General features: G+C 40.1%; 2 protein-coding genes across 6 annotated transcripts in view; one reads left to right on the plus strand and one right to left on the minus strand.

Moving 5' to 3' along the window:
* Positions 1 to 3,770, plus strand: part of LOC125454749 (centromere protein F-like) — a 92,678-nt gene extending 88,908 nt beyond the window's left edge. For all 3 annotated transcript variants that reach the window (XM_048535900.2, XM_048535899.2, XM_048535901.2), the window contains exons 22-23: positions 1,118 to 1,305; positions 2,693 to 3,770. In XM_048535900.2, coding sequence (XP_048391857.1) covers positions 1,118 to 1,305; positions 2,693 to 2,923 — 419 coding nt within the window. In that variant the 3' untranslated portion in view covers positions 2,924 to 3,770. The remainder of the gene's footprint in view (positions 1 to 1,117; positions 1,306 to 2,692) is intronic.
* Positions 2,472 to 26,779, minus strand: part of LOC125454750 (spermatogenesis-associated protein 7-like) — a 159,201-nt gene continuing 134,893 nt past the window's right edge. For 2 of the 3 annotated variants that reach the window (XM_059648576.1, XM_048535903.2), the window contains one exon: positions 14,370 to 15,108. In XM_059648576.1, the coding sequence (XP_059504559.1) occupies positions 14,875 to 15,108 (234 nt within the window). In that variant the 3' untranslated portion in view covers positions 14,370 to 14,874. Of the gene's footprint in view, positions 6,674 to 14,369; positions 15,109 to 26,779 lie in introns of those variants that run through there. The other variant, XM_048535902.2, reaches the window with a different exon arrangement.

Consider the following 26,779-nt stretch of genomic DNA (forward strand, 5'->3'; position numbering starts at 1 on the left):
GACGTTTTCTTTTGGTATGAGTCTCCCAATGTCTAAAATTTAAGTCTCTATATTTGTAGTCAATGCCATTGCAAGGTGGAGCCAATCATGCATACATATGCAATAGCTCCTTTGGCTCAATATTTATTTATTTCTGATTCATAGAATCACAGAATGTCTACAGTGCAGAACGGTGCAGTTTGACCCATTGCCTCTGCAGTCTGCACTGACCCTCCAAAGAGGAGCAGTACCGTGCACCCCCCACCCCCCCCCCCCCCCCCCCCAACCGCCAAACCACCATCCCTGTAATCCTGCATTTACCATGGCTAATCTACCTAACCTGCACGTCTTGTGCAAAGGAATAAATGAGATTCTGTATCTTTGCATAAAGCTGAAACACGATAAGGTAAATAGCTGAGAACTCCAATCATGTTGGTGATTATTCATGAATAAACTTATGCTGCTTCTTATGTACGGAGTCATCTTGATATAGCTGGTAAATTTGTCTTTTTCACTTGCTAAATTGAAATTAATGAGTTAAACGTTTTGAGTAAAAAGCTTAACTGGCCAGAAAGAAAGGAATTATCGTGACTATGTGAGTGCAAACGCACACGCACAGGTTGAGCAATATATCATATTTGCGTTGGGAACATATCCTCTGTAAATTTAAAATGGTAATTTATTCTGAAGCAGACACATTCATTGTAGTTATAAATTATTAATTTGTGTTCGGCAAGCAGTTTAATTGTGTGACCTCTGAGACCTTTAGGCTTTTATGGTGTACCCGACCCATGGTTAAAATTCCCACAGCATCCCTGTAAGAAGAGTACAAGTCAGGCGGTTCCAGAAGCTAGTGCCCAGTGCTGTTTTCAACTAAATGAAATATCTGGCAGTGTCTGTAATCCTTTTGCCTGAGGGTCCTAATAATCCTGCAAGTCAGTGTCTTTAATGAGAACAGTGAATTTGAATGCAAAATGTTGCATCTGTTGAAGCATATTTTCAAAAGCTAATTGATTAATTGATTTAGGGTCTTTTATTCACGAGCAGGTTGAACAACTGTTGACTCAATACATATTTATGTAATTCTGGAATTTATGCAGTGGTTGTGTCTAATGATAATCTTTTTCTTTTTCTTCAGGTTTTGCAGACATACCTACTGTATCACATAGTCCCTGCATACTGCGAAGGACAACCTTACTAAACAGGGCAAGTTCCACCCTTGCAGTTCAGAGCAGGATATCTCCCCAGAGACAGATGCAAGATAAGGGATTTGTGCAAACCTGCAGCAAGTCAGAGACAACAGCAGGAAGCAGTCCTGTCCAGCAGGTAACTTTATTCAGCAGGCGCATTTCTTCCTGTGATGATATAATTGATATAGAGTCATACAGCATGAAAAATACCATTTGATCCTGATAAAGAAGTGTTGGCCCATTTGTAGACTGTGAAGAAATAAACGTGGCAAAAATTTATTGAGACTGTATCCTTCAGAAGTTATGCTATCTTTAAGAAGTAGTTTTGTCTAGTGAGTGGGGGTCATAAATTACCTTGGCCTAGACATTGAGGCTAATGAAGAAAGGCTTGGTCTTTAGTTCAGGGGTCTTTGTATGGCACAAGGATGGGCATGGGGCTTTGATAGTGGGGAGCTTAGAGGAGTGAAGAAAAGAATTTTGCATCACTTTGCTCACATATAGTGTCATAAAGTTACTTGCTTCCTCTCCAAAGGTCTCTTCGAAGTGCTTCACCTGCAAGGTTTAATAATTGGCTCCTAAATTAGAGGCTGCTCAGCTTTCTTTAAATATTTAACTTAACCAGTTCAGTGCCTGGGGTTTGCTTTCCATCCCTTGTTTCACATCCATTCAATCTGGCATGTTGAGGAAGAATTGAGATTTTTAGGCTAACTTCTTACCAAATCCGATCTCAACCACTGTAATCACTAATCTTCATCCCTTTGTCTCTATATAAAAATTGATAAAGTATTTGTTTTGTTTTTCTCATTTCATTGTGTTTCAATTCAGTTAGGCTGTGTTTAGTTTATTTAGTTTCAAATTATATTTTTATCTTGAATTTTCTCCACTCTTCCTTTGTGGACTAATTATTCTTGAACTTTAACAAAACATTTTATTTGTTCATGGAAGATTGGCATTGCTGGCTAGGCCAGCATTTATGCCTATCCCTTATTACCCTTGAACTTTTTAGGCTATTAGAGAGGGCAGCTAAGAGTCAAACAAGTTGCTATGGGTCTTGAGTCCCATATCGGCCAGATCAGAGAAGGTTGAATATTTACAACAGTGTATTGCAGCCATATGGTCATCACTAACTCATTTCTAATTACAGAATTTACTGAATTCAAATTTTACCATTTGCCATAGAAGTATTCAAATCCAAGTCCTCAAAATATTAATTTTGAATTCCAGATAACTGACATTACCAGTATACTAGAGCCTTGGTGCAGAATGTTTAAAAAAAATCATGACCAAAGCTTTTCTTAAGAGTACATTTAAAAATTATTAAATCCTTTAATGGAAGGAACAGCACAACAACAAAGCAAATATGGATATGGAATATTCTCCTGTCTGTTGGACTATAGTTTCCTATTCATGTTTGTACCTGTTTGATTGCATTCCCTCATAATAAACAGAAAATAATTCATGATATTTGCTCATCATATGACATAATTTCACGTTTTGACATCTATCTTCATTGTGTTCCTTAGCACTCAGCTGAATTTCCAGTATTACATCCGGATTCAGTACCAAATGTGACAGAGCCACCACTATCATCTTTAACAAACAGTGCAAATAAAATGGGCTTTAATACATCTGATGGGAAGCAATCAGAAAAAAGTAGGTGCCCATTGAATACAAAGAAATTTGTGGAACAAAAGAAACACTACACCAAACAGATTACTGTGACAGGCGAAAATGAAAATTGCAAAGTACAGTAAACAAATATTAGTAGAAATAGCACACTATTAACAGGAGTACTCCATTGTAAATTCTTCTGCAGAAGTTCTCGGTGCAAAAAGGAAGTACCAAAGTTGACTGTAAAGTGTGCAAAGTACAGTGATTTACAGAGTAAATGATTGTAAGTTTCTAGTAATAATGCCAACTATCATATGTCAAACAGCTTTAAAGTAGTAAAGTATCCTCTGTAAAGGAGGATAGTAATATTACAAAATGGTTAAGATTACTGTTTGCAGAAAACTGCCACTTTTGTACATTATTTCTTTTCTAAACTATTAACCCTAAATTACAATTTTCTGTAAAATATTGGCAGCATCCTGAACATCTCAAGTGATTTTTTTTTAGTTGAGGGGCCTTATTGTCATAAAGCACCATCCCAAAAGCCATTAATTTGAATAATTCAGAAAAATCTTTAAATGTGCTGTGATTTTGTAACAAGTCCAGTTTTTTCATAAGCTTAAATTTGAGTTCTAAGCTGCTAGAAGTTTCAGATCTGTTTGTGGGGTAAGGTTTCATAACTAGTAACAACCTTTATGCAGTACATGGCAAATAAACTTGTGCTTTCTTAAAAAAATGTATAATATTTTACTCCTATTAGAGTAGGAATGTAATACTTATGTGCTTGTTTTGTCTTTTCTAGCATTTTGTATATAATTGTACAGAAATTGATTAAAATTAATCAAATTTCAATTAAGATTGTGACTGTGACTGGTTTTAACTAAGCTTTAGTTTCAAATTTTCCTAATGGCATTGTCATCCACGTGCTGGCAAATAAATTATATTACTGGATTATTAATCCAAAAACCTGGAAGAAGACTTTGGGGCTAGATCCTAGTGAGATATTCAGTTGTATCAAATTGCTGCTATAAAATATCGTCAAACAAAGTGGACCACCTTGCATCAACCAAGACAGCAGACACAAAGGCACATTCAGCTCAATCAACTCTGAAGTGTCCTTGTCTTGAACATTTTGGAGGCTTGAGCCAAAATTGGGAGAGGAAAACGGGGACATGTTAACATGTGACTCACAGAATCATACATTTCAGGTAACCTACCAAATTCTTCCTCTACCAACTCTGGGGTAAGACCTGACCCACTACAGATGGTGTCCCAATGGTATAAAGCTCAACAGTCTTTAACACTGACTTAGAGCCAACTTCCACAAGGTTGCATGGTATCAAACATGAGCCAGGAAACTTGCTGATTAGTGGTGAGACAGCAGCATGTTCTAATGTATCAGTATTCCTCTGTGTTGATTACAACATTGAATTGGTATTAAGGGCAGAAAGGGCACTAAATTTCCCAACCAGAATACATTCTATGTCCATTAGCTAGAGTGACTCGTTAGCATTATTATTGTTCTAATGCTGAGATGTAGCTCAATTGACCTTATCCTCCTCAAATGTCTGTGTCAAAGACATCTTTCCATAACGGTATTTATAGAATTAGCTGTTGTGGTCCTTGAGGAGCCATGCCCTGTCTTCACAATGTGGATACCTTTTATTGTGTGTGTAGGACTGCCACATATTTAGAACTTGAAACTGGGCATCTACAAGTCATTTGGATAAACAGCTGCAATTGTATTCTGTCCAATGCTATAACCTCATGGCCGAGCATATCTTTCAGTGTCGCATTGCCATCAAGGCTGTAATAACTTCAAAGCTTTGCTTTCATTTGTAATGATTTAATACAACCAAAACACTTTAATTACAAAATATACTGTACGTTCAAATGCTGGGCAAGTCCCCATACAAAGGGGAACAGACCTAGTTCAATAAGGAGTGTCAAATATATGCCATAGCCAGGCATGCCTAAAAATGAGGTGTCAATCTGGTGAATCTAAAACACAGGTTGAACAACAAAAGCAGCATGCTATGGACAATTGAACAGCCTCAGTATCAAAGTATCATAGAATCCTTACAGTATGGAAGCAGGCCATTCAGCCCATCAGACTGACCCTCCCCCAAACAGCATTCCACCCAATTATCCCCTACCATATTCCTGTAACCCTGCATTTCCTATGGCTAATCCACCTAGACTGCAGATCTTTGTCAGATCAAAACTTTGAAATCTTGCCACATCCAGTTGTGAATCATAGTGGAAAATCAAATAACTAACAAGAGGAGGAGGTTTTATTGACATCTTAATCCTCAGAGACGGTACAGCCTGGTACCTGAGCATTTAAACATAAAGCTGAAGCATTCATAATCATCATCAGCCAGGTGAAGTCAATCTTCACCTCTTCTAAAGGTTGTCAAAATCACAAGCTAAACTTACAAATGGATTTACTGCATTTGGTATCGAAATGAGTCTGAACATAGTGATACAGCAAAGATCATGGGTCACAGCAACAGCCTGGCTGTATTACTGAAGACTTGTGTTTTATGTCTAATCCTACTGTCTCCACCTAAGTATTACACGACTGTCTACTGTATTATGTGGAAAATTGCCTGGATTACATACTGTCCTGTCTGCCAGAAAGAAGCAGAAAATATTTCATCTTGTCTGTCAGCCTATTCTCAATCATTAGCAATGTAAATAAACGTGTTGGCAATAGAGGTATCAAACAGTACTTATAACTAAGTTGTTCACTAAAGCTTAGTTTGGGATCTGCCAGAACCCCTCGGTTCCACACCTCAGTCTTGATCAAAACAGAAGAGCTGAATTTCAAAGCTGAGAAGACTTCAGCAAAACATTCACTTGAGTGCAGCATCAAGAAACTCTAGTAAAATTGAAGGGAATGAGAATTAGAGTAAAACTTCCCCTCAACATATAATCAGAAATGAGACTGTTGACTTGGAGTTTCAGCCTTCCGTTCCCATCACAATCCCTTGGATAATGAAGCAGCCTTCACCCGTATGCATGCAGCAGGACGTACATAATATTCAATCCAAAAAATAAATGGGCTGATAAGTGACAGGTTATGTGCTTACAACAAAGATATTAAGCATTGATCATTTCCAACAAAACAGTCTGATCACACCCCTGACATTCAACAGTATGAACATCCTTTGTGATGGGTAATAACTATGACCAGGAACTTAACTGCATCAGCTAAAAAAATCGTTGTGACTAATAGTAGGTTAGAGGCTGTGTAAGATGGGAAAATAGGCTAGGAAAGTTAATGACAATATTCGACAGCTGCATGACCTAGACGGAGTCCTATGAACAGTCTTTTATGGGCCAAAGACCCAGCAGCTTGTTTTCTGAACCTGCAAGCAGTTTTGTCTTCTATATCTGCATTCTCTGTGCTGGCTGTGTTATACTGTAAATGAGAGAGAGAGCTTTGTTCTGAGAGTTGGATTTTGCTTCGGACCGGGATCATGAATAAAACCAGGAACAAACCTAAGCCTCCAGAACAGCCATCAATCAAGGGGTCCCTGATGGGCAAAAGGGCATGAGGCTTGTTGGGTGTTTTTTCCCTTTCCTTTCCAATTTTTAATCATTATTATCATTATTACTACTCAGCAGACATCCACATTTAAGCAAATTGCTGTTGCTGAGTCTTCTCTTAACTATATTTAAAGGAATCCAAAATAACCGCTTGGTTACACCCTGCGATCCAAGACACATTTTGGCAACAAGGATGGGATTCAGGAAAATATTTAAGAGACGGGAAAGGCAAGCTGATGATCTGGAGACCTTCACTATTCCGGGATGGAATGCAGCAAACTCTGGATTCGGGTCTGTAGATAACTTGTTAGCACAATTAGGACCCCTGCAAGTTATAACTGGAAAAAGAAAGGAGGATTATTCATACAGACTGCCAAATGCAAGTGCTTGTGGGAAGCAGGCTTCCCCAAAAGCAACAACAGTGTACTGCAGATGGGATGGATATTGTAAACAGCTTTGCGTTTTACATGTGGAGAATTAGAAGAGTACTAGGCCAAGGACAGGCATCTTGAGGCCTCATTGACGACGGTAGAACAACATAACATCACCCTAGCAGAAGCAATTAAAACAGTGCAGGAGAGAGCTAAGAATGCAGAGGAGAAACAGAATCAAATTAAATGCTGTCTGGCAATGGCACAATAGAAAAAGAGCAAAACGGCACAATTGGAAAGTTAAAGTGCACACGTTATTAACCTCACAATGGGACCCCAACCATTCAGATGGGGACATGTGGTATTCGTCTCATTCGGCATATGAATGGACAGACATGTATGGGAATGCTCCGCCTCTGCAGCCGTCCTCAGAAAAGGTATTCATGGCATGACCCTTAATAACAAATCAGGCAAAAAAAAAATAGGAGGACAAAACCCACAAAATTTGAGAATAGTGAGCGATCACTCTATATCGGAATTGCAGAACTTGGGGTCGCACTTTAAGCAGAAATCGGGTGAACTCTTGGCGGTCATCGGACCAAGGTGCTGCCCATATTATGCTGAGTGCGACAGAGAGCACTATGTGTTGATCTACATGTGAAAAGCATTGTAAAAACATAGGGCAAACTGGATCATTGTGGAATGCACTGACATTAGCAGTAGGAAACAAATAGCCCTTCCCGATAGATCGGAAAGGAGATGTTGAAGAATGGGAGAGCATACCAGAAGGTATAAAACACTTCAGGGATGTGGCTATACAAGCGGATATGTATTCTCCACAGTTTCAGAATCCAGACCAGAAAGCTTTCACAGCAGGAATGAGGAGCCAGCTAACACAAAGTGGTTCTGGCTGGATAAGAGGTGTTTGCCTTATCAGGGCCAACACCTAGGAACAGGCAGTGGGACAGGTATGTTTGTTGTGAGGACAGGGGATGTGGAGGCTGGTAAGTGAAGAATGACACCCACCCGAGTGAGTGACAAACAGGGATATCAAGGTGGAGATGTGGTGGTTTAGAACTATGGAAACAAATATGGGTGAAGGCACAGCACATAAAAATTACCATGTACCATGTTGATGCCCATATGAAGGATGGTTTGAAATCTGCTGAACACAACAATACTGTGGATGGTAGTAAAAACCAGATGGTTGAAGATGCATCTGAAGAGTACCACACTGGAAAACGGACTGATGAAAAATCAGGACCCTTAGGGTATCACGGCACTGCGCAATAGGTAATTTACCCACCAATCTGGTGAAAAATTGGCAAGTGTGAGAAATGTTAAAAGGTAAAACGTCTTATTGTCGAAAAAGCCAATGGTACATATCAAGTGAGGAGATCGGCCTGTTCAAATCTGTCAGGTTGACAATGATGGCCCATTACCGTTACAATAATGATATCAATATCTGCTACCATGGTGGGCAATTACTCTGGGCTAATACTAGCAAATTAGAGTAACACTGTCAATAGCCCAGAACAGTTGATATCCTACTGTGGTGAACCATCAGAAATACAATCAGATAATGGCTCACACTTTACAAATCAGCAGGTGCAGCAATGGGATACATTGGATGTTCCACATTCCCTATTACCCGTAAGCAGCTGGCCTTGTAGAATGAATGAATGGGCTATTAAAGCAACAAATTAAGTTTCTGACTGCTGATCACACATTACAGGGGTGGCTCAAAGTTCTGTCACAGGCATTGTATAATCTGAATAACCGCCCCTGAAAGGAGGGACACCCATGAGTAGTATGTTTAAAGAAGGTGGCCAGTTACATCCTCCCAATAAACCTACAATGTCGGACAACCTTTGTAAAGGGGGAAAAGTGTGGGTACGCCATCCACAACACCACCTAAGCCTGGTGAGATACTAGCCCACGGACAAGGTGATTCCAATAGGATATTAATAATGGAACAGGAAGCATCACAGTGTATAGACAGAGGGGGGAAATTAACAGAAAGAGTGATTTGTCAAAGATGATAAACTGATAAGATATGATTTCTTCTCAGAACCTTCCACCAGTTGTCAACTTGACTTGGTTGAAGCGATTTCTCTGTGAAAGTGCTCATATTAGTCAGGAACTGGTGACAAGGGGGCAAAATATATGATGAATGAAAAGTCATCAAAGTCATGTGCGGTAGACACTTAACATGACTTGCTGATTCCATCACAGCCTTGACCATACATCACTGGTGGGATATATTTAAGGATCAATCCCCAAAGGCCACCGTGGTCACTGATTTGATGATACACCCTATTGTTGTTTTATTCATATTGATGATGGTTATTTTCATTGTAGTTTTAATTTTCTGATGTAGGTTACGTACCCTTATTATATATGCTTGGGTAGCTATCACTAATCTGCGTCTGCATTTGCAATTGTAACATGCGGTGTCAAATATCATTGGGGTGGATTGTATAGGCTGGGAAAGTTAATGATGACATTCGACAACTGCATGACCTTAAATGAGTCCTGTGAGCATGCTTTTATGGGCCGAAACGGCACCAGCAGCTTGTTTTCTGTAGCTGTGTCTTCTGTACTAGCAAGCAGTTTTGTCTTCTGTATCTGCATTCTTTGTCCTGGCTGTGTTACACTGTATACAAGAGAGAGAGTTTTGCTCTGAGAGTTGGACTTTGCCTTGGTACCAGGGACGAACCTAAGCCTCCAGAACGGCATTCAATTGCGGGGTCCTTGACAGGCAGAAGGGCATGAGGCTTATTGTTTTTTCTTTCCTTTCCATTTTTTACTCATTATTATCATTGTTATTGCTTAACAAACAGCCATATTTAGGCAAATTGCTGTTGTCGACTCTTCTCTTAATTATATTTAACTGAATCCGAGAGAACCGCTTGGATTCACCTTGTGATCCATGGCATAAATTGGGTATTCTGCAACAAATAACTCACATCCTGACTGTCCCAAGATTTTGCACTTTTTACAGGGTACATATCCAAAGTGTGATGTAATATCTTTGCTCGATATCTGCAACTCATTACAACACTTCATGACAAAGCAAACTGCTTGAATGGGAGAAAAAAAACAGAAAATGTTGGAAAATCTCAGCATTTGTGGAATGTTTCAAATCCAATGCTTTTAAAGTGTTATTGGACTTAAAATATTAGCTCTAGCTTTCTCCACAGATGCAGCCAAACTTGCTGAGATTTTCCAGCACTTTCTGTCTTTATTTCGGATCTCCTGTGTTTACAATATTTTACTCATTATTTTACCGTTGGATTGGCACCCCATCGATCAACTTAAAATTTAACTCTTCGCACCATCTGTTCACAGTGTGTACCATCTGTAAGATGCACTGCAGCAACTCATCATGTTTTCTTTGACAGTAATTTCTAAATCCTCAACCTCCACATCATTAGATTATGCTTTCTTGCAATGCACTAGTGGATTATAAGTAAAGGAATTCATGGAGTGTCTATGAGATGGCTTTTTGGAGCAGCTAGCGGTGGAACACACTGGGGAAAAAGTAATACTGGATTTAGTGTTGTGCAATGAGGCAGACTTGATAAGGGAGCTTAAGGTGAAGGAATCCTTAGCAGGCAGTGATCATAGTATGATTGAATTTTCTCTGCAATTTTGAGAGGGAGAAGATAGAACATAGAAGAACATAGAGCAGTACAGCACATTACAGGCCCTTCTCCCCACGATGTTGTGCCGACCTATAATACAACTAAGATCAATCTACACTACCCTACATTTTTATATCCTCCATGTGCCTATCTAAGAGTCGCTTAAAAGGCTCTAATGTGTCTGACTCCACTACCACTGCCGGCAGCATATTCTATATGCTCACCATGCTTTGTCTAAAGAACCTACCTCTGACATCTCCCCTATACCTTCCTTCAATCACCTTAAAATGATGACCCCTCGTCATTGTCATTTCCGGCCTGGGAAGAAGTCTCTGACTATCCACTCTATCTATGCCTCTCATCATCCTGTACACATCTATCAAGTCACCTCTCATCCTCTTCACTCCAATGAAAAAAGCCCTAGCTCCCTCAACCTTCCCTCATAAGATTTGCCCTCCAGTTCAGGCAGCATCTGGTAAATCTTCTCTGCACCCTCTCTAAAGCTTCCACATCTTTCCAATAATGAGGTGACCAGCGCTGAACACAATATTTCAAATGTAGTGTAACCGGAGTTTTATAGAGCTGCAGCATAACCTCACGGCTCTTAAGCTCAATTCCCCTGCCAATGAAAGCCAACACACCATATGCCTTCTTTACAGCCCTCTCAAATTGGGTAGGAACTTTGAGGGATCTATGGATGAGGGCACCAAGATCCTTCCGTTCCTCTACACTGCCGAGAATCCTACCATTAACCATGTACTCTGTATTCAAATTCAACTCTCCAAAATGAATCACTTCACACTTTTCTGGGTTCAATTCCATCTGCCACTTCTTTGCCCAGCTCTGCATCCTGTTAATGTCCCTTTGTAACCTACAACAGCCCTCCATGCTGTCCACAACTCCATCAACCTTCAAGTCATTGGCAAACTTACTAACCCATGCCTCCACTTCCTCATCCAAGTCATTTATAAAGATCACAAAAAGCAGAAGTCCCAGAACAGGTCCCTGCGGAACACTACTGTTCACCAAGCTCCAAGCTGAATACTTTCCATCTTCTGCTGCCCTCTGTCTTCTATTGGACAGCCAATTTTGTATCCAAACAGCCAAATTTCCCTGAATCCCATGCCTCCTTATTTTCTGAATGAGTCTACCATGTGGAACCTTATCAAGATAGAATCAGAGGGAATGGTATTACAGCTGAATAAGGGCAACTACAGAGGCATAAGGGAGGAGCTGGGTGGAATTGACTGGGAGAGGAACCTAGCAGGGAAGGCAGTAGGAACAGCAATGCCAGGAGTTTCTAAGAGTAATTCAGGAGACGCAGCAAAATTTCACCCTTAGGAAAAAGAAGCATAGTACAGGGACAATGAGGCAACCATAGCTGACTAGGGAAGTCAGGGATAGCATTAAAGCAAAAGAGAAAGCATATAATGTGGTGAAGGGCAGTGAGAAACGAGGGGATTGGGAAGCTTACAAAGACCAACAGGGGACACAAGAAAGAAATAAGGAGGGAGAAGGTTAAATATGAGGGTAAGCTAGCCAGTAATATAAAGGAGGACTGTAAAAGTTTTGTTAGATATATAAAGGGCAAAAGAGAGGCAAAAGTGGACATTGGACTGCTAGAAAATGACGCTGGAGTGATAGTAGTGGGGAACAAGGAAATGGCTGAGCAACTGAATCATTACTTTGCATCAGTCTTCAGAGTGGAAGACATGAGTAATATCCCAAAAGTTCGACAGTCAGGGGGCAGAGTTGCGTATGGTAGCCACCACCAAGGAGAAGGTGCTAGAAAAACTGAAGGAACTGAAGGTGGATAAATCACCAGGACCACGGAATCTAATCTAATCTAATCAGATGAACTACACCACAGAGTTCTTAAGGAGAGAACCAATGGATGTTATCTACCTCGACTTCATGAAGACCTTTGACAAGGTGCTGCACAGGAGGCTGCTGAGTAAGATAAGGGCCCATGGTGTTAGAGGCAAGGTGCTAGCTGGGGGTAGCATGATGGGGCTCAGTGGTTAGCATGGCTGCCTAACAGCACCAGGGGCCTGGGTTTGATTCCATCCTCAGACGACCATCTGTGCAGAGTTTGCACATTCTCCCCATGTCTACATGGGTTTTCTCTGTGTGCTCCAGTTTCCTCCCACAGTCCCAAGATGTGCAGGTTAGGTGGATTGGCTATATGAAATTGTCCATCATATTCAGGAATGTGTACATTAGGTGGGTCATAGAAGGATGGGTCTAGGTGGGATGCTCTGAGAGTCAGTGTGGACTGGTTGGGCCAAAGGGCCTGTTTCCACACTGTTGGGATTCTATGAAAAGATTAATCGTCTGGCAGAAAGCAGAGAGGGGTTAAAAGGATCTGTCTCAGGATGGCAGCCAGGACAAGTGGTGTTCCACAAGGGTTAGTGTTGAGTCCATAATTTCTCACTTTATACATTAATGATCCAGATGAAGGAGATGAGGGCATTCTGGCTAAGTTTGCAGACGATACAAAGATAGGTAGAGGGACAGGTAGTATTAAGGAGGCAGAGAGGCTGCAGAAGGATTTGGACAGGTTAGAAGAGTGGGCAAAGAAGTGGCAGATGGAGTACAACATGGGAAAGGGAGAGGTCATGCACTTTGATAAGAAGAATGAAAGCATGGGCTATTTTCTAAATGGGGAGAAAATTCAGAAATCTTAAGTGCAGAGAGGCTTGGGGGTTCTAGTCCAGGATTCTCTCAGGGTAAACTTGCAGGTTGAGTCAGTAGTCAAGGAGGCAAATGCAATTTTGGTATTTATTTTGAGAGGATTTGAATATAAAAGCAGGGATATACTTCTGAGGCTCTGGTCAGGCCAAGTTTGAAGTATTGTGCACAGTTTTGTGTACCATATCTCAGGCAAAATGTACTGGCCCTCGAGCGGGTTCAGAGGAGGTTCACAAGAATGGTCCTAGGAATGAAAAGCTTAACATATGAGGAACGTTTGAGGACTCTGGGTCTGTATTCGATGAAGTTTTGAAGGACGAGGGGGGAATCTAATTGAAACTTACAGCATACTGAATGACCTGAACGAAGTGGATGTTGGGAAGATGCTTTCATTGGTAGGAGAGATTAGGACCGGAGGGCACAGCCTTAGAGTAAAGGGAAGGCCTTTTAGAATGGAGATAAGGAGAAACTTCTTCAGCCCAAGGTCAATGAATCTATGGAATCCACGGCTACAGAAGGCTGTGGAGGCCAGGTCTTGGAGTATATTTAAGATGGAGATAGATAGATTCTTGATTGTCAAGGGGATCAAGGGTTACAGGGAGAAAGTGGGAGAATGGAGTTGAGAAACATATCAGCCATGATTGAATAGCGGAGCAGACTAAATGGGCAGAATGGCCTAATTTCTGCTCCTATGTCTTATGGTCTTTCCCCTCATAAAGCTTATCTCAATCAAGAAGGCTAGGTTGGGAACATGCATTTCTTTGAATGTGCATCCAACTTGGGGCACTTTGCTGGCATGTTCATACTTTGTTATGGAGCAGTTTATTTCCAGTTCCTTTCAGCTAGGAAGGTAAAAGACTGCTTGAACACATCTTGCAGTGGAAAAATGCTTTCTTCATTGTGGTACAAAGGGTTTCTACTCAAAACTTATGTTAGTTGTTTATCTGTGTGACTGTTAAGTAGAGAGGCTACTGATCCAGGAAAGCTGGTGTGCAATTATCAGCCATCAACGACCTAAAATATCCTTGCACCCCTATCCTCCAACAAACAATCTTCACAGATCAAATGAATTGAAGACGTTTTTAGGATTTTCTTTTGCAGGCTTCATTATGTGATGCATAATAAGATAATGAAATTGTCTCTCAATAATAACAAAATCCCAACATCGCTTCCACAATAAAAAGGAAGCTATAAGACCAAAAGACATAGGAGTGGAAGTAAGGCCATTCAGCCCATCAAGTCCACTCCGCCATTTAAATCATGGCTGATGGGCATTTCAACACCACTTCCCCGCACTCTCCCCGTAGCCCTTGATTCCTTCTGAGATCAAGAATTTGTCGATCTCTGCCTTGAAGGCATCCAACGTCCCGGCCTCCACTGCACTCCGTGGCAATGAATTCCACAAGCCCACCACTCTCTGGCTGAAGAAATGTCGTTTCATTTCATATGTAACTGGAAGAATAAATTTTGTCATTTAATAGAACATTTGTATTATCTTTTTAGAGTAATATGAGTCGAGCAAGAAGTTGCACCATCTACTCATTACTGGAAATTGATAAATTACAAGTAAATTTGAAACCTAAAGAGTAGAAAGGTGATAATGACAGGTGTTAATGCTTTAAGTAAACTCTACTTCAGTACCTCCTGAAACTGGTGTAAGAACATTACTGGTCAACTAAATATCTACCATGAACACTGTGATCTTGATGCGTGAAATGCCCTTGCCACTTTTCTTCAGAATGAATGTTACTGGAAGCCTTGATCTGTTTTAGAAAGCCCTGTGGCAAGTCTCTTCCTCAAGTTTTCAACCCCATTCTGTGTTTGCCATTTTCATGGATATATGTTCTCATTTTCAGTCAGGTCTGAGTTCCTCCAATCATGTTTTCCTTTGTCATCATCTTTAAATCGGATTGGTTCCTTGTCTGCAGGTCTACGTGTTCTGTCGAATGTTTTACCAAGAAGCAGAGTTTCCTGTACTGCTGCTGCATTGTATTCAGAGGAGCTAACAGATAGATCTGTTTGCAACTCATGTCTCAGGTTTTGTAGGATATTTTTCAACTTCTCCTGTAGAGAGGTAAAGAAATGTTTAATTAGTTTTTACTATTAGTTAAAATAGCATGACTGCATGATGAAAATACAATATTCCATTAATTTGGGAAAGGATACTGAAAAGTCTGAAATATCAAGTTTTGCAAATCAACATTGTTATTTTTCATGGTATTCTATGAATTTGGACCATAAGATGTAGTAGAAGTAGACCGTTCAGTCCATCAGGCTTATTTCACCATGCAATGAGATCATGCCTGCTCTTACAATCCTCAACTTTTCCCTGAATGCTTGATTTCCCTACTGAATAAAAATCTAACTCAGTGTTGCATGTCTTTATTACACAGCCTCTGCAACCCTCTGTGGTAAAGAATTCCACAGATTCATTACCTGCTGAGAGAACAAATTCCTCTCATCTCGATCTTAAATTAGTGACCCCTTATTCTGAGTCAGAAGTTACACGACAACTGGTGCAGCGCATCTGACAAAGGAACAGCACTTTGAAAGCTTGTGACCAAATAAATCTGTTAGAGTATAACCTGTTGTCATGTGATTTCTGATTTTGTCCACCACAGTCCAATACTGGCACCTCCACATCATGGCCACCTTATTCTGAGATCATGCTCTCTGGTCCTATACACTGTGCTGAATTTTACCAACTCCCAAGGAGGCAGATTTAGGTGCTGGAAATGATAAGGAGCCAATTCAGATTGGTCCCCCAGTGTGCTCTGAGAGTACAGGTCACACCAAAGAGGCAGCCAGCCAACATTCATACACAAAGACCAATTAGGAAATTAAGACCAATATGTAAAGACCACAATGGATCAACCCAGTGCTGCACGAGGCTTTGACCAGGAGCCTTCTGGGAGCGGGATGATTTATTGAAACCAGGATGGGTCTTGGAAAGGGGAGGTAGTCCCTAAAGGTCCAATGATTTCCTCAATGATTACCCCAATATTTCCTCATTTTGTCCTTGGCCTGGGGTCAGAAGATCCCTGTTGTAGGCTCTAGGTCTCCTGCCAGTCTCAGCAGTGACCACTGTTCTCAGTGATGCTGCTGAGCTGCCTCTGATTAAATTGGCAATTTTTGGGAACAGTTGGTTCCAGAATATAAAACACAGCCCTGGCTCTTGCAAAGCAGACTCATCCCACCCCACCCTACACTTCTGACTCCAATGGTATAATCTTTGCAAACTCCAATAAATTCCAGCCAATGTTTCATTAGAATCTTTTCAGTTACGCAATGCTTCCTAACACCACCTCTTCAATTAATAGCTTTATTCTCTTATTTTTGTCATTAGCATCTGTTGTAAACACATTCTTGTGAGACAAAAGATGTACATAAATCTTAAGCCAGTTTCTGCATGTTATTTTCTACTCTGAAATTCTGCATTCACTGCAGAGAAGCTTCTTTCATGTCCAATAAACATAACGTTTTCTGTGGGTTTTCAAACAGTTCTATGTAGTTAGTTACCAATGCCATGTATCTTGAGAGGTCATTAGTTGCAGTTTCAGTATATTGAAAAACTTAATCACGTTATTGTCACACTGCTATAAACCCAGCTGACTGAAATACTGCACAATTTGGATACCAGTATGAAACCTGGCTACATAGATAATTTGCTTACTTTTTTATTCATTATCGTACGATTAGTCAACAAAACCTATTCACACAGATTGCAGATATTCTTTAGCAACAGAAGTCATAAGCTTTCAGGGTCTCTTCGGTCCATGTTCCAAATTACTTTCTGACCTTTTCAAGAAACTCTTCACAGAACTGAATAAAATCTAAAAAAATACAAAGAACTACAGATGCTCGAAATTAGAGGTGCTTGAGCACCTTCCCCACGCTTACACCCACCCCCACACACCAGGCCTTATTATCACAGTCTGCTTTTACACACAACCCATTGTTAGCCACTAATAATCTCCATAAGTACCTGTTCATTCTCTGAGGCTGACCGTTATCCACTCCTTTGTCTGTTCAACTTTTTTTTCTTTCTTTGGTCTCTAACTCCACCCATCATTTACTTATTACGTCCTCCTCCACCCTATCTTTTGCATTAAAAAAAGACGTTTTCATAGCTACCATCAGTTCTGAAGGAGGACCACTGGACCCGAAATGTTAACTTCAATCCCTCTCCGCAGATGCCATTAGACCTGCTGAGTTTTTCTAGCAATTTTTTTTTGTTACCATATAAAATCCATCTGCTTCTAATTTAAAGTTCAAATGCCAAATGATAATTACGTATTATACACCTTTTGTCACAATACCAATAAGTAAAAATAACACAAAATACATTGATAATATGTCCAATAGTCATATGGCACTATGTTATGAAATGTTCTGTAAAGGTCTTCGAACTGGCTATACCATTTAATTAGTGCAAACAAAGAGCTTTGTTTCTAAAAGCATTCCAGAATGATTCACAATGTAAGAAAGAAGCTCCATTAGACTATTATTGCACCGCATAATTTCTTCATAAACGAAGCATTGACTTACTTTAATACATTCTGATTTTCTTCATCCTTTATATAATAATTGTTTTCTTAGAAAAGAGAACACATTGCCTTATTTTAATTCCATATAAGTGTTACGTTAACTTTATAAACGGAATTTGAAATATAAGTTTTGATTCTAAAATCAAAGCCCTTTATCAGAATCTAAAGATTTCTATATCTGATTGACATTGGAGTGCGGGTTCATAGTTTTTTGAAAGTGAAGTCCCAGGTAGACAGGATTGTGTAGAAAGTGTTTGGTATGCTTGCCTTTATTGGTTAGTGCATTGAACAAAGGGGTTAGGATGTCATGTTGCGGCAATACAGGACATTGGTTAGGCCACTTTTGGAATACTGCATTCATTTCTGGTCTCCCTGCTATAGGAAGGATGTTGAAAAACCTGAAAGGGTTCAGAAATGATTTACAAGGATGTTGCCAGGTAGGAGGGTTTGAGCTATAGGGAGAGGCTGAATAAACTGGGACTACCTTTTCTGGAGCATTGGAAGCTGAGGGGTGAACTTATAGAAGTTTATAAAATCATGAGAGGCATAGATAGCCAAGGTCTTTTCTAGAGAGGGCATAGGTTTAAGGTGACGGGGAAAGATTTAAAATGGACCTATGGGGTAGCTTTTTCATGCAGAGGGTAGTGCGTATATGGAATGAGTTGCCAGAAAAAGTGTTAGAGACAGGCACAATTATAACATTTAAAAGGCATCTAGATTGGTGTATGAATAGAAAAGGGTTTAGAAGGATATGGGCCAAATGCTGGCAAATGGGACTAGATTCATTTAGGATATCTCGTTGACATGGACGAGTTGGGCCGAAGGGTCTGTTTCCATGCTGTGTAGCTCTGTGACTTCATGACTCTATAATTGCTGGAAGGGGAGGTCAAATCCCTATGATAATTAAAAGTAAAACACAAAGCCCCAACCTGTTAAAGTGGGAGTAGAGGTCCCCTTCTAATAACTAAACCCAAAATGCCCAGAGAAGCTTGCCTACTCTGCTAATCTGTTAAACTGTTATGGTGAAGAGGAGGTTAAATGAAAGAAAATACCTGATATTCACTTTATAAGTAACAAGTAACAATTCATTTATTTAACCCTAAAAGTGAACAGATTAAGAGAAATACTAACAAACCAAACAATTCACCCTTAATTGCTAACTATTCCCTTGCTGATCTAAATTCTACAAGCACACTGATCCAATAAACTCAAGTCCCACTTATACAAGAAAATAGATTAAAACTTAGTTCCTCATGCTTTTCTTCTACTTTTCTCAAGTCATAAACATCTTTCTTCCGCTGATCTGGCTGTCAGCGATGTTTTCTCTGTGAGGTCTTCTGTGAGGACTCTTAGCTGGAAGTACCATGGTAGCTTTTATGGATAGATGGCGCTTTCGTAGACAGCTTAGTAAATCCTCGAGAGAGCTAGATGCATATTTTTCAGATGGTGTTTCACTCTCACACCGATTTTCAAAAGCCCTCTCCTTATATACCTTGGATGACATATCAAATTTTCTTACAATTGCATTGGCCCAAGGTTGTCAAAACCATCTGATTTAAATTCAACTGGCTTTCAACCACTAAGAGCTTGGTTTAAATAATTGGCTAAATCCGGCTAATTGCCGAACCAAGCCTGAGGTTTCCAGTCACACTGCAAATTGATTCATGTTTCAATTTCAGAACTGGTTGTCCATCTTCAGCTACATGCAGGCACATTTTTTTCTGTATAAATCTCGGAGCCTAGAAAAGTACTTTGCCCTCTTAAAGGAGCTGTGCACTTTATTTTACAATTTCTAGCTTCCTGCCTTGCAACTAATGATTACTCTACACAACTTCATAAGAATGATCCAACAGGCATATTGAGATTTGTTTCTTTGTAAGGGTAAATTGTGACATTCAGTTAGTTACTGAACACAAAATCAGTTGCTCTGCCAATCAGAGTACTGACTGACACACCCAAACTGTCATGTTATGAAAAGCTCAAAACCGGTACTTAGTTAAAAAATTTACTTCTTGATATACATTCTAACTAACGTAATGAAGCATTGCTCATTGGCAATGTTTGTGCCTCAGTGTGGCTTTGCTGCATAACTGCCAAAATAGAAGTGGTATGCCTTTGAAAGATGGTGTGGACATTAGAGATGAAGGTGTTATGACACATTTCCAGTGAATATTGAGTTATGGTGGGAAATCCTTCAGGCCTCAAGAATCTGTCCAAAAAATTTGACATAACTTCCACTTAGCCAAAACAACATAAGACTCAATACTTTTCATTAGATATGATGTCAGGTTACCAAGGTACAAAGCAATTTTTCTATTTTCTTCTTCTAGATTTGTCCGAGGAGGAAACAATATCTAATAAGTCAGACTGTGCAGCATCATTTGCCATATGAACTAAGCTCTAACTTTAGATAAATCAATCCTAGTGGATTCACAGGATGAACCAGAAGGGTGTAAACGTGACACTAGTAAGCAGACTTGGACAGAAGGTACCTCTCGATGTTGACCAGACAGCTGTCAGGAACAACTGCCTGAGTACACTCAGCCCACGCTGTGGCATGTAGCACTTGCCCCAACTGATCTTGGTGCCTTTCTATTGGGGACAGGACCAAAAGCATTAGTCTAAGTGGAGTAATGGTCCAGAACACCAAAATGACGCCCATACATATGTAGACAAGGTAATCAAGCTGGGATGGGGATGCCGGAGAGGCTGAGGGTAGGGGGAATCACAGAACAGCAAGCTGGGGCTGTTGAAGAGAAGCTTCCCCTTTACAGCACTGTCTGTGGATTAGGTCTCTTCTGTTGTCGCCTCCTTCGTCACACTGACTCAGCTGTCTTCAGCACCCAGCTGGGGAAGGGTTCTTCCTGCCATTGCAGTGATCCATCCACTCATCCAAACTCCAGAATGGCTGATCAAATGCCCAGAGGCAAACACACAGATTGAGCCAATGACAAAAGCTGGTCGCAGCATTGTTTTTCTGCTTGAGATGCTTGTTGCTGCACCTCGAGGTGACATTCACAATAGATGCACCTATTCCAAATCCAATTCCCACAGAGCTTGCCTGGTGCAGTTTTAGCAAATGGAACTCTTAATCCAATGGTCTTTGTCTCAAGCCCTATGTTAAATGAAGACTTTTTCTTTAATCCTCTCAAATTTTGGTGAATAATGGTGAACAAATGTCCTTGTCACAGATGGAAGAATTATAAACTGCCACCAAGGGTTTCAGGGATAGCCCCATTTAGAATGCATTCATTTATAGAAAGTAGCAAATATTCAGAAATAATGCAAATTGAGTCAGTCATAATTTTGATGCTTTTCAAGGATTTTTGGTAGCATCTACAAACACACATCACTCAATGCATTTCTGATGAGAATTGTAATAATAAAGATTGGTAAAATATTTTTGGAATAGAACAGTCAATCCTGACATGATTCTGTTTTAATTTACTCCATAATAACAGTTTTTGGTTTACATCTCAAAACTTAATTTAGGCTGTCTGTCTATTGCAAATGAGTTATAAGTCACCAGCTGCACATAAAAGCATCTCTTAAGTATTGTGCCCGGCATTGCCTCTGAGCATTTTCAGGAAGTGTTCCTCCTGGTGTTGCAGTACAAATAAACACACCAATTAGGATAAGGAGACACAGGCTCAAAATTGAAAACTGATGTCAGGATACTTTTATACAAGTGGAGTTCACACATGGCATAGACTTACTTACAGATGACTGGAGTTAAGAATTCTGGAAAAATTTAAGATGCTGCACTTAGGAAATGCAGGACCTTTCTGGATGGATTAACTAAGAATTTGCTCCCTCACCGGCAATTACCATGTGATAAGGATTAGAAATGTGACTGGTTTATGTCAAACAAAGACATTTTTAGAGTATGATTGAATATAGATATTGAGTTCTGCAGCTACACCTGTGCTAAGGATTTATAGTGGATGAATAAGTGTCTTTGGACTTGAAATGTTAATTCAGTTTCTCTGTCTACAGATGCTGCTAAGGCTGTTGAATTTCTTAAACACTTCGTGTCTATATTTAAGATTTCCAGCATCAGCAGTATTTCGCTTTTATTTATAGTGTATGAAGGTGACATGCTCCTGGTTTCATTCTCTTCGCTTATTTTGCAAGGAGCTTAGAATGAAGATGATCCATGAAATCTTGTGATTTTGACAGCTATACCGTGGGGCAAAGTGAACAGGCAATCCCCAAAAGCTAGCTCAGTTGGACTATGGCTTGAATTTGCGTATTTGGTATAAACCCATAAAACAATAACAAAGTCAGCCTTATTGGAAATTGTCAATCATTCTTGCCCAATTGCTTCCAGCATCAGCACTGTAGGAGTACAGCAAGAGGAATAGAGATATAATATACATCTAGGTAAATAATGGGCATGGAAGTAAAGTGACAGGCTCCCAGGCAATTCTCCCAGAACAAGAAAGCCTTGAAGTGGTTCTTTGCTCTTCTGCAATATTCTGTGGGTGGTACTTCTGTTGGCAATTCCTTGGGGCATATTTAAGACCAAACGTTTGTTTATATAACTTTTGTTCTTCTTTGTTTGTTAGGTCTAAAAGCAGTAAAAAAAGTTGTTTAGTTCCGTTCATTGGGAGTTGGGATTAATATATCAACATGCCTTTACACATAGTAGCATATTTAATACTGGGGCCTTTCAGAGTCAAACTCCTTAAAATATGGGACATTAGGTAAAGCAAGAAATCCTACAATGTCTAAGCAATCTCTTAAGGAGTAAATCCTCCACAATCACAAATTGCAAATTTGGCTGTCCATGCCAAAAAATAAGTAACAACAAAGATCAACATCTTCAAGCAATAATCATGCAACTGCAATTTTTAAGCTATTTTAAAACAAGCCAAATGTTTCCTTCTGACCTAACATAACAGCCATCCTGCCTCTCCGAGACGTGAAGGGAATCAGAAATTTCAACATTCGCTGGGGTTCTCAGGAACGGAACTCTTGCAGATGTGGTGGAATGACTACATCTTAAAGGAGGGTAATGATGGTAGGATGAGTGGTTTCTTGTATTGCCTATATTGCTGAAGGCACCGGAAATAATTATGGGCATGGAGAAATGGGAAATTCATATTTCGAAGAATTGAGAGCAGAATGTACCAGAGTAATAGAAATTGGAGGAAAGTTAGCAGAAGCTATGGACAGATTCAATTAGGATATGAATTATTTTTCATTTGAGATGTAAGGGTAGAATCTAATTTAGTTTATACAAGTAGCAGCAGAAGTTTTGCCATGCTTAAATTTACAATGATTAGATGACAGTTGATTGGACAGGAGAGTGGTGGAACCGTTCAGCATGGAGATGAGATGGCATAAACGCCTATGTCAGCAACAGGTGGGATAGGTGGGAACAAAGGCAAATGATGTTACAGAGTTGAAATTTAGTGGTCATTTGGCTGAGAGGTTATGAAGTCAGATGCTCAGCTCAAGATTTGAGAGGATGATGAGGTAGTGGTCACCCCTCTTTAGCTTGGCTTCACGAGGGAAGGGGGTTGAATTGGCGGCAATGGAATTTAGTTTATGGGAGGGCCAAAGACAAAGCCTTTTGCCTTCCTAATGCTTAACAGAAAGAAATTACAGCTCATCTAATACTAGGTATCCGACAGCTTGACAACACAAAAACGGTGGAGGAGTTCAGGATGATGATGTGTAGGTGAGAATAATTACAGAAACAAGAATAGATTTTAGGAGCATGAGAACACGGTGTAATAGATCCTCTCACTAAAGTCGTATAGGTGGTAGTGAAACCAAGTGAGGGCAATTTTACTGAGCTGGTCAATGAAGGGAAGGCATTGAAAAACAATGGTGTGGTTTTCTGGATTAAAATCTGCCGAATGGGCAAAGTCAAAATGGAGACACAATTCATTACAGTCACAATCATAGAGCATTTCACTCATGACTGATTTAAGCATAGCTGATCTGGCATTGTGGTTGTGGAGATTTAAGGATTAATTTTTGGGGCAAAGGCAGGAAATGGAAAGAGATAGCAGCAGCAGAGGGGTGATATGTTGAACACATTCTTCTGTGCAGCATTTTCGGTGATTCAACAATAAATCAGATATTAAAAAACAGCAGGTCTATTACAAAGAGCAGGTCAATTATAGTTAGGCCTTCTTTCTAAAACTGGTCTCCAATATTTAAAAACAACTGCATTGCCAATGTCAGTGTTCTACCTGAAATGAACTTGCTGCTAAGCTTATTTCATATTTTAGTGAAATTCATCAGTTTTAAGTAGGCAATTCAAATATCGTCCTCATTGGAAAAGTCATCACTGGAGCTCCCCAATAAAGTACTGCATGCTTCAAAATCAAGTCTGTCCATTTCTAAAATTAACTTCTGCAAATTATATTGTGTAATTTATACAATATGATTATATCCCGCTGATCATAGTATGACTTGCAGTAATAAATGGGAATAGAATCATTAAATCAGTTGTTTTGTTAGCATAGAAGTCAAATATTCCATCATAAGTCATAAAAAATCAAGCATTTATTTTTAAACCCTGCTGTTTCAATTGTGCATTAAAACTTTAACACGACCCAGATGGTAAATTTCAGACAAGTGGATAGTTAATGTACAGGTTATTTACCAACTTGGAATTTAACACTATGCTTACTGTATCCGATCCTAACCTGCAAGATATGACAGTCAGATGAAGTGCCCGCACAAAGCAGATTGGAACCTTGCAAACATAAATATGAGTGTCAATGCTCAATGATATAATCAATCCCTGAAAGCATTTTTAACTGAGGCCAGTCAAGGCAAGCCATTTCCTGCCATGTGAACTCATGGGTTGAGGAGCTGGACACAGAGGAGGCCTATATCGGTAAAACAATTTATCTTTCGTGTGAAACTTGGAGGAACAAGAATAGTCTTCTTTAGTCTTATTTTGTTTGAGTTTCTCCTCCTCTTTGGTGAGATGCCCCAATCTCTCTTGTTGTGATGTATCTGTTTACCTGTGAAATGGCTGGCAGGATAGTTCACATCTACCTTGTAGTCACCTCTCACTTTCTGTTATCTGACTGATTCCTGTTCCTCTTAATCTTGGGGCATTAGTGCCTTTTGAAAGAAATCTCAAGAATAATGTTTAATGTCCATTAACGTTTTCCATTAACAATCATCAAAGATGGAGTAAAAAAAAGAGGACCATGAAACAGCTTTTGAGATCCCAGATCAACTGAGGTGACTTCAATGTGAAAACTAAGATTTCCTACAGTAAATTGGGCAACAGATTAATAGATAACTTGAAAGGAGGTCAAAGAGGACATTAAAATGATACAGAACTAGCTAATATCCTAAGTGTTCTACTTGTCAAAAAGAAGGCATAGATGACTAATTTGTATGCAACCACACAAAATGAAAAGAAAAAGCATACAGAAATGCAGAATATGGCAGTCTTTGGCAATTGAGAAGGATACAAAGTGCTGCCAAAAACAGACACCAAGCCTGAATCCTACATATCTGGCTAAGTCTGAGATGCATTGAGTTTTTAGGAGGACTTCTTGCTGCAGCAACTAATGAGTCTTCTTGTTCTAGCTTACGTAGCTTGCCTCATTAATTCTCTGTTATGCCACTGTGGTGTCTCCCATTGCTCAATTTTTGACTCAACTTACCATGGTCCCTGTTTGGAATAACTCGCCACTCAGTGGATATCTGCTGAAACAGCACCATCCTTTGCATCCATGTGATGTTTAAAAGCTTGTTGTGCATCCAGACAAGCACTGTCAATCAAAAGGTGCCTTGTATTTGCCCGAGACGTGGCAGACAGGAGGAAATTGGTGCTCCACTTTGTGGGCGGATCCTGGAGGCCCTGCTTTTCCCCCAGGACCAGCAGTGGAGGTCAGAACACTAGGCCATGCCAGCCTGGTTCAAAGTTACCAGCTGGGTTAAGGCAGTTTCAACCATCTGAAGGATTGCCTGGCAATGTCCTTCACTCTACCAGGGTAACTGCCACTCTCTTTTCTCTGATATCTCAGCCTTCATCTCTGCTACTGCACCCACCTCCCACCAAGGCTCATACTCTCCCACTCACATTATTGCCTGCAACATCTTCTCCTCTTGCTCTCACCCAAACAAAGCCCCGATGTCACTCATCCTGCATGACCTTTACTCTGCCCACTCACTTATTCACGGTACGTTCCCTGTCTGCACTCATAGGAACATCTAGCCAATCACTTTCATCTCCCTTATTACCTGCCTGTCTCTCAGTCCAGAAAGAAAGCAGCCAACAACAGGCCAGTAAGAGTCAAGACAGGTTGTGTGCTGCCCATCATTCAGCGTCTCCACACTTATGAGTTGGGGATCCTGACTCTGGCTGCCCTGAGCAGGCTGTGGACCAGAATCCAAGGCTGCCCTCAACTTACTTTACTGTGTCCCACTGAGCAAAGGCCATCCTCCTTGTCTTGACTGAGACCTTTTGACAACCATGATAAACTTCCTGGCTTTGTGTCTGTGCTAAACTACACAGTAAGATAGCAATAGTTAAAACTTGGCATCTCTGGCAGACAGAGCAAAGTACAAAAAGGAAAGGCAAGGAAATGAATGCTGTGAGCATCCAGGTAGGCTCAGAGTGAGTTAGTACTATGACACAGTAAATGAACAGCCCGATGATGCAGCCATTGATTCTGGGTGCATGTCCCTTAGCACAAGGTATCCTTGCTGCAGCATTACAATCACAGTTCGGGCACAGCCTTCAATCAGCAGGTCTTTGATGTGCAATGAAGGTGCTTAGTGGGTGGCACATATCAGATGCCAATCTCTGCAGTTGTGGGATGCATGTGTCTAGTGCCCTAAAATGCCTATAAGCTTCCACCCCAACAGTCATAAAAAGAGTACACGAAAGAAACTTGCAAGCTCAATCAAAATCAATAAAAAAGATTTTTGAAATTATGTTAAGAAATAAAGAGTGTAAAAGAGCAATCTGTTCTCTTTTCCAATGTCATCAGGATATGATGAAAATGTTGTGTAAATACTTTCCAATAGTATTTCTGGTAGAGGGGGAGTTCAGAATGCCAGACATCTCAAGAAAGCCAATATTAAACAAGAGATAAACACTCAACAAAACTAACATAAGCAATATAACAGTGGCATTGAAGCTAATGGGCTGAATTCCTCCCTTATCCCCCCGCCTACCCAATATTTTGTATAACTGTCGA

This window comes from Stegostoma tigrinum, chromosome 9, assembly GCF_030684315.1.
Source record: "Stegostoma tigrinum isolate sSteTig4 chromosome 9, sSteTig4.hap1, whole genome shotgun sequence".
NCBI lineage: Eukaryota > Metazoa > Chordata > Chondrichthyes > Orectolobiformes > Stegostomatidae > Stegostoma > Stegostoma tigrinum.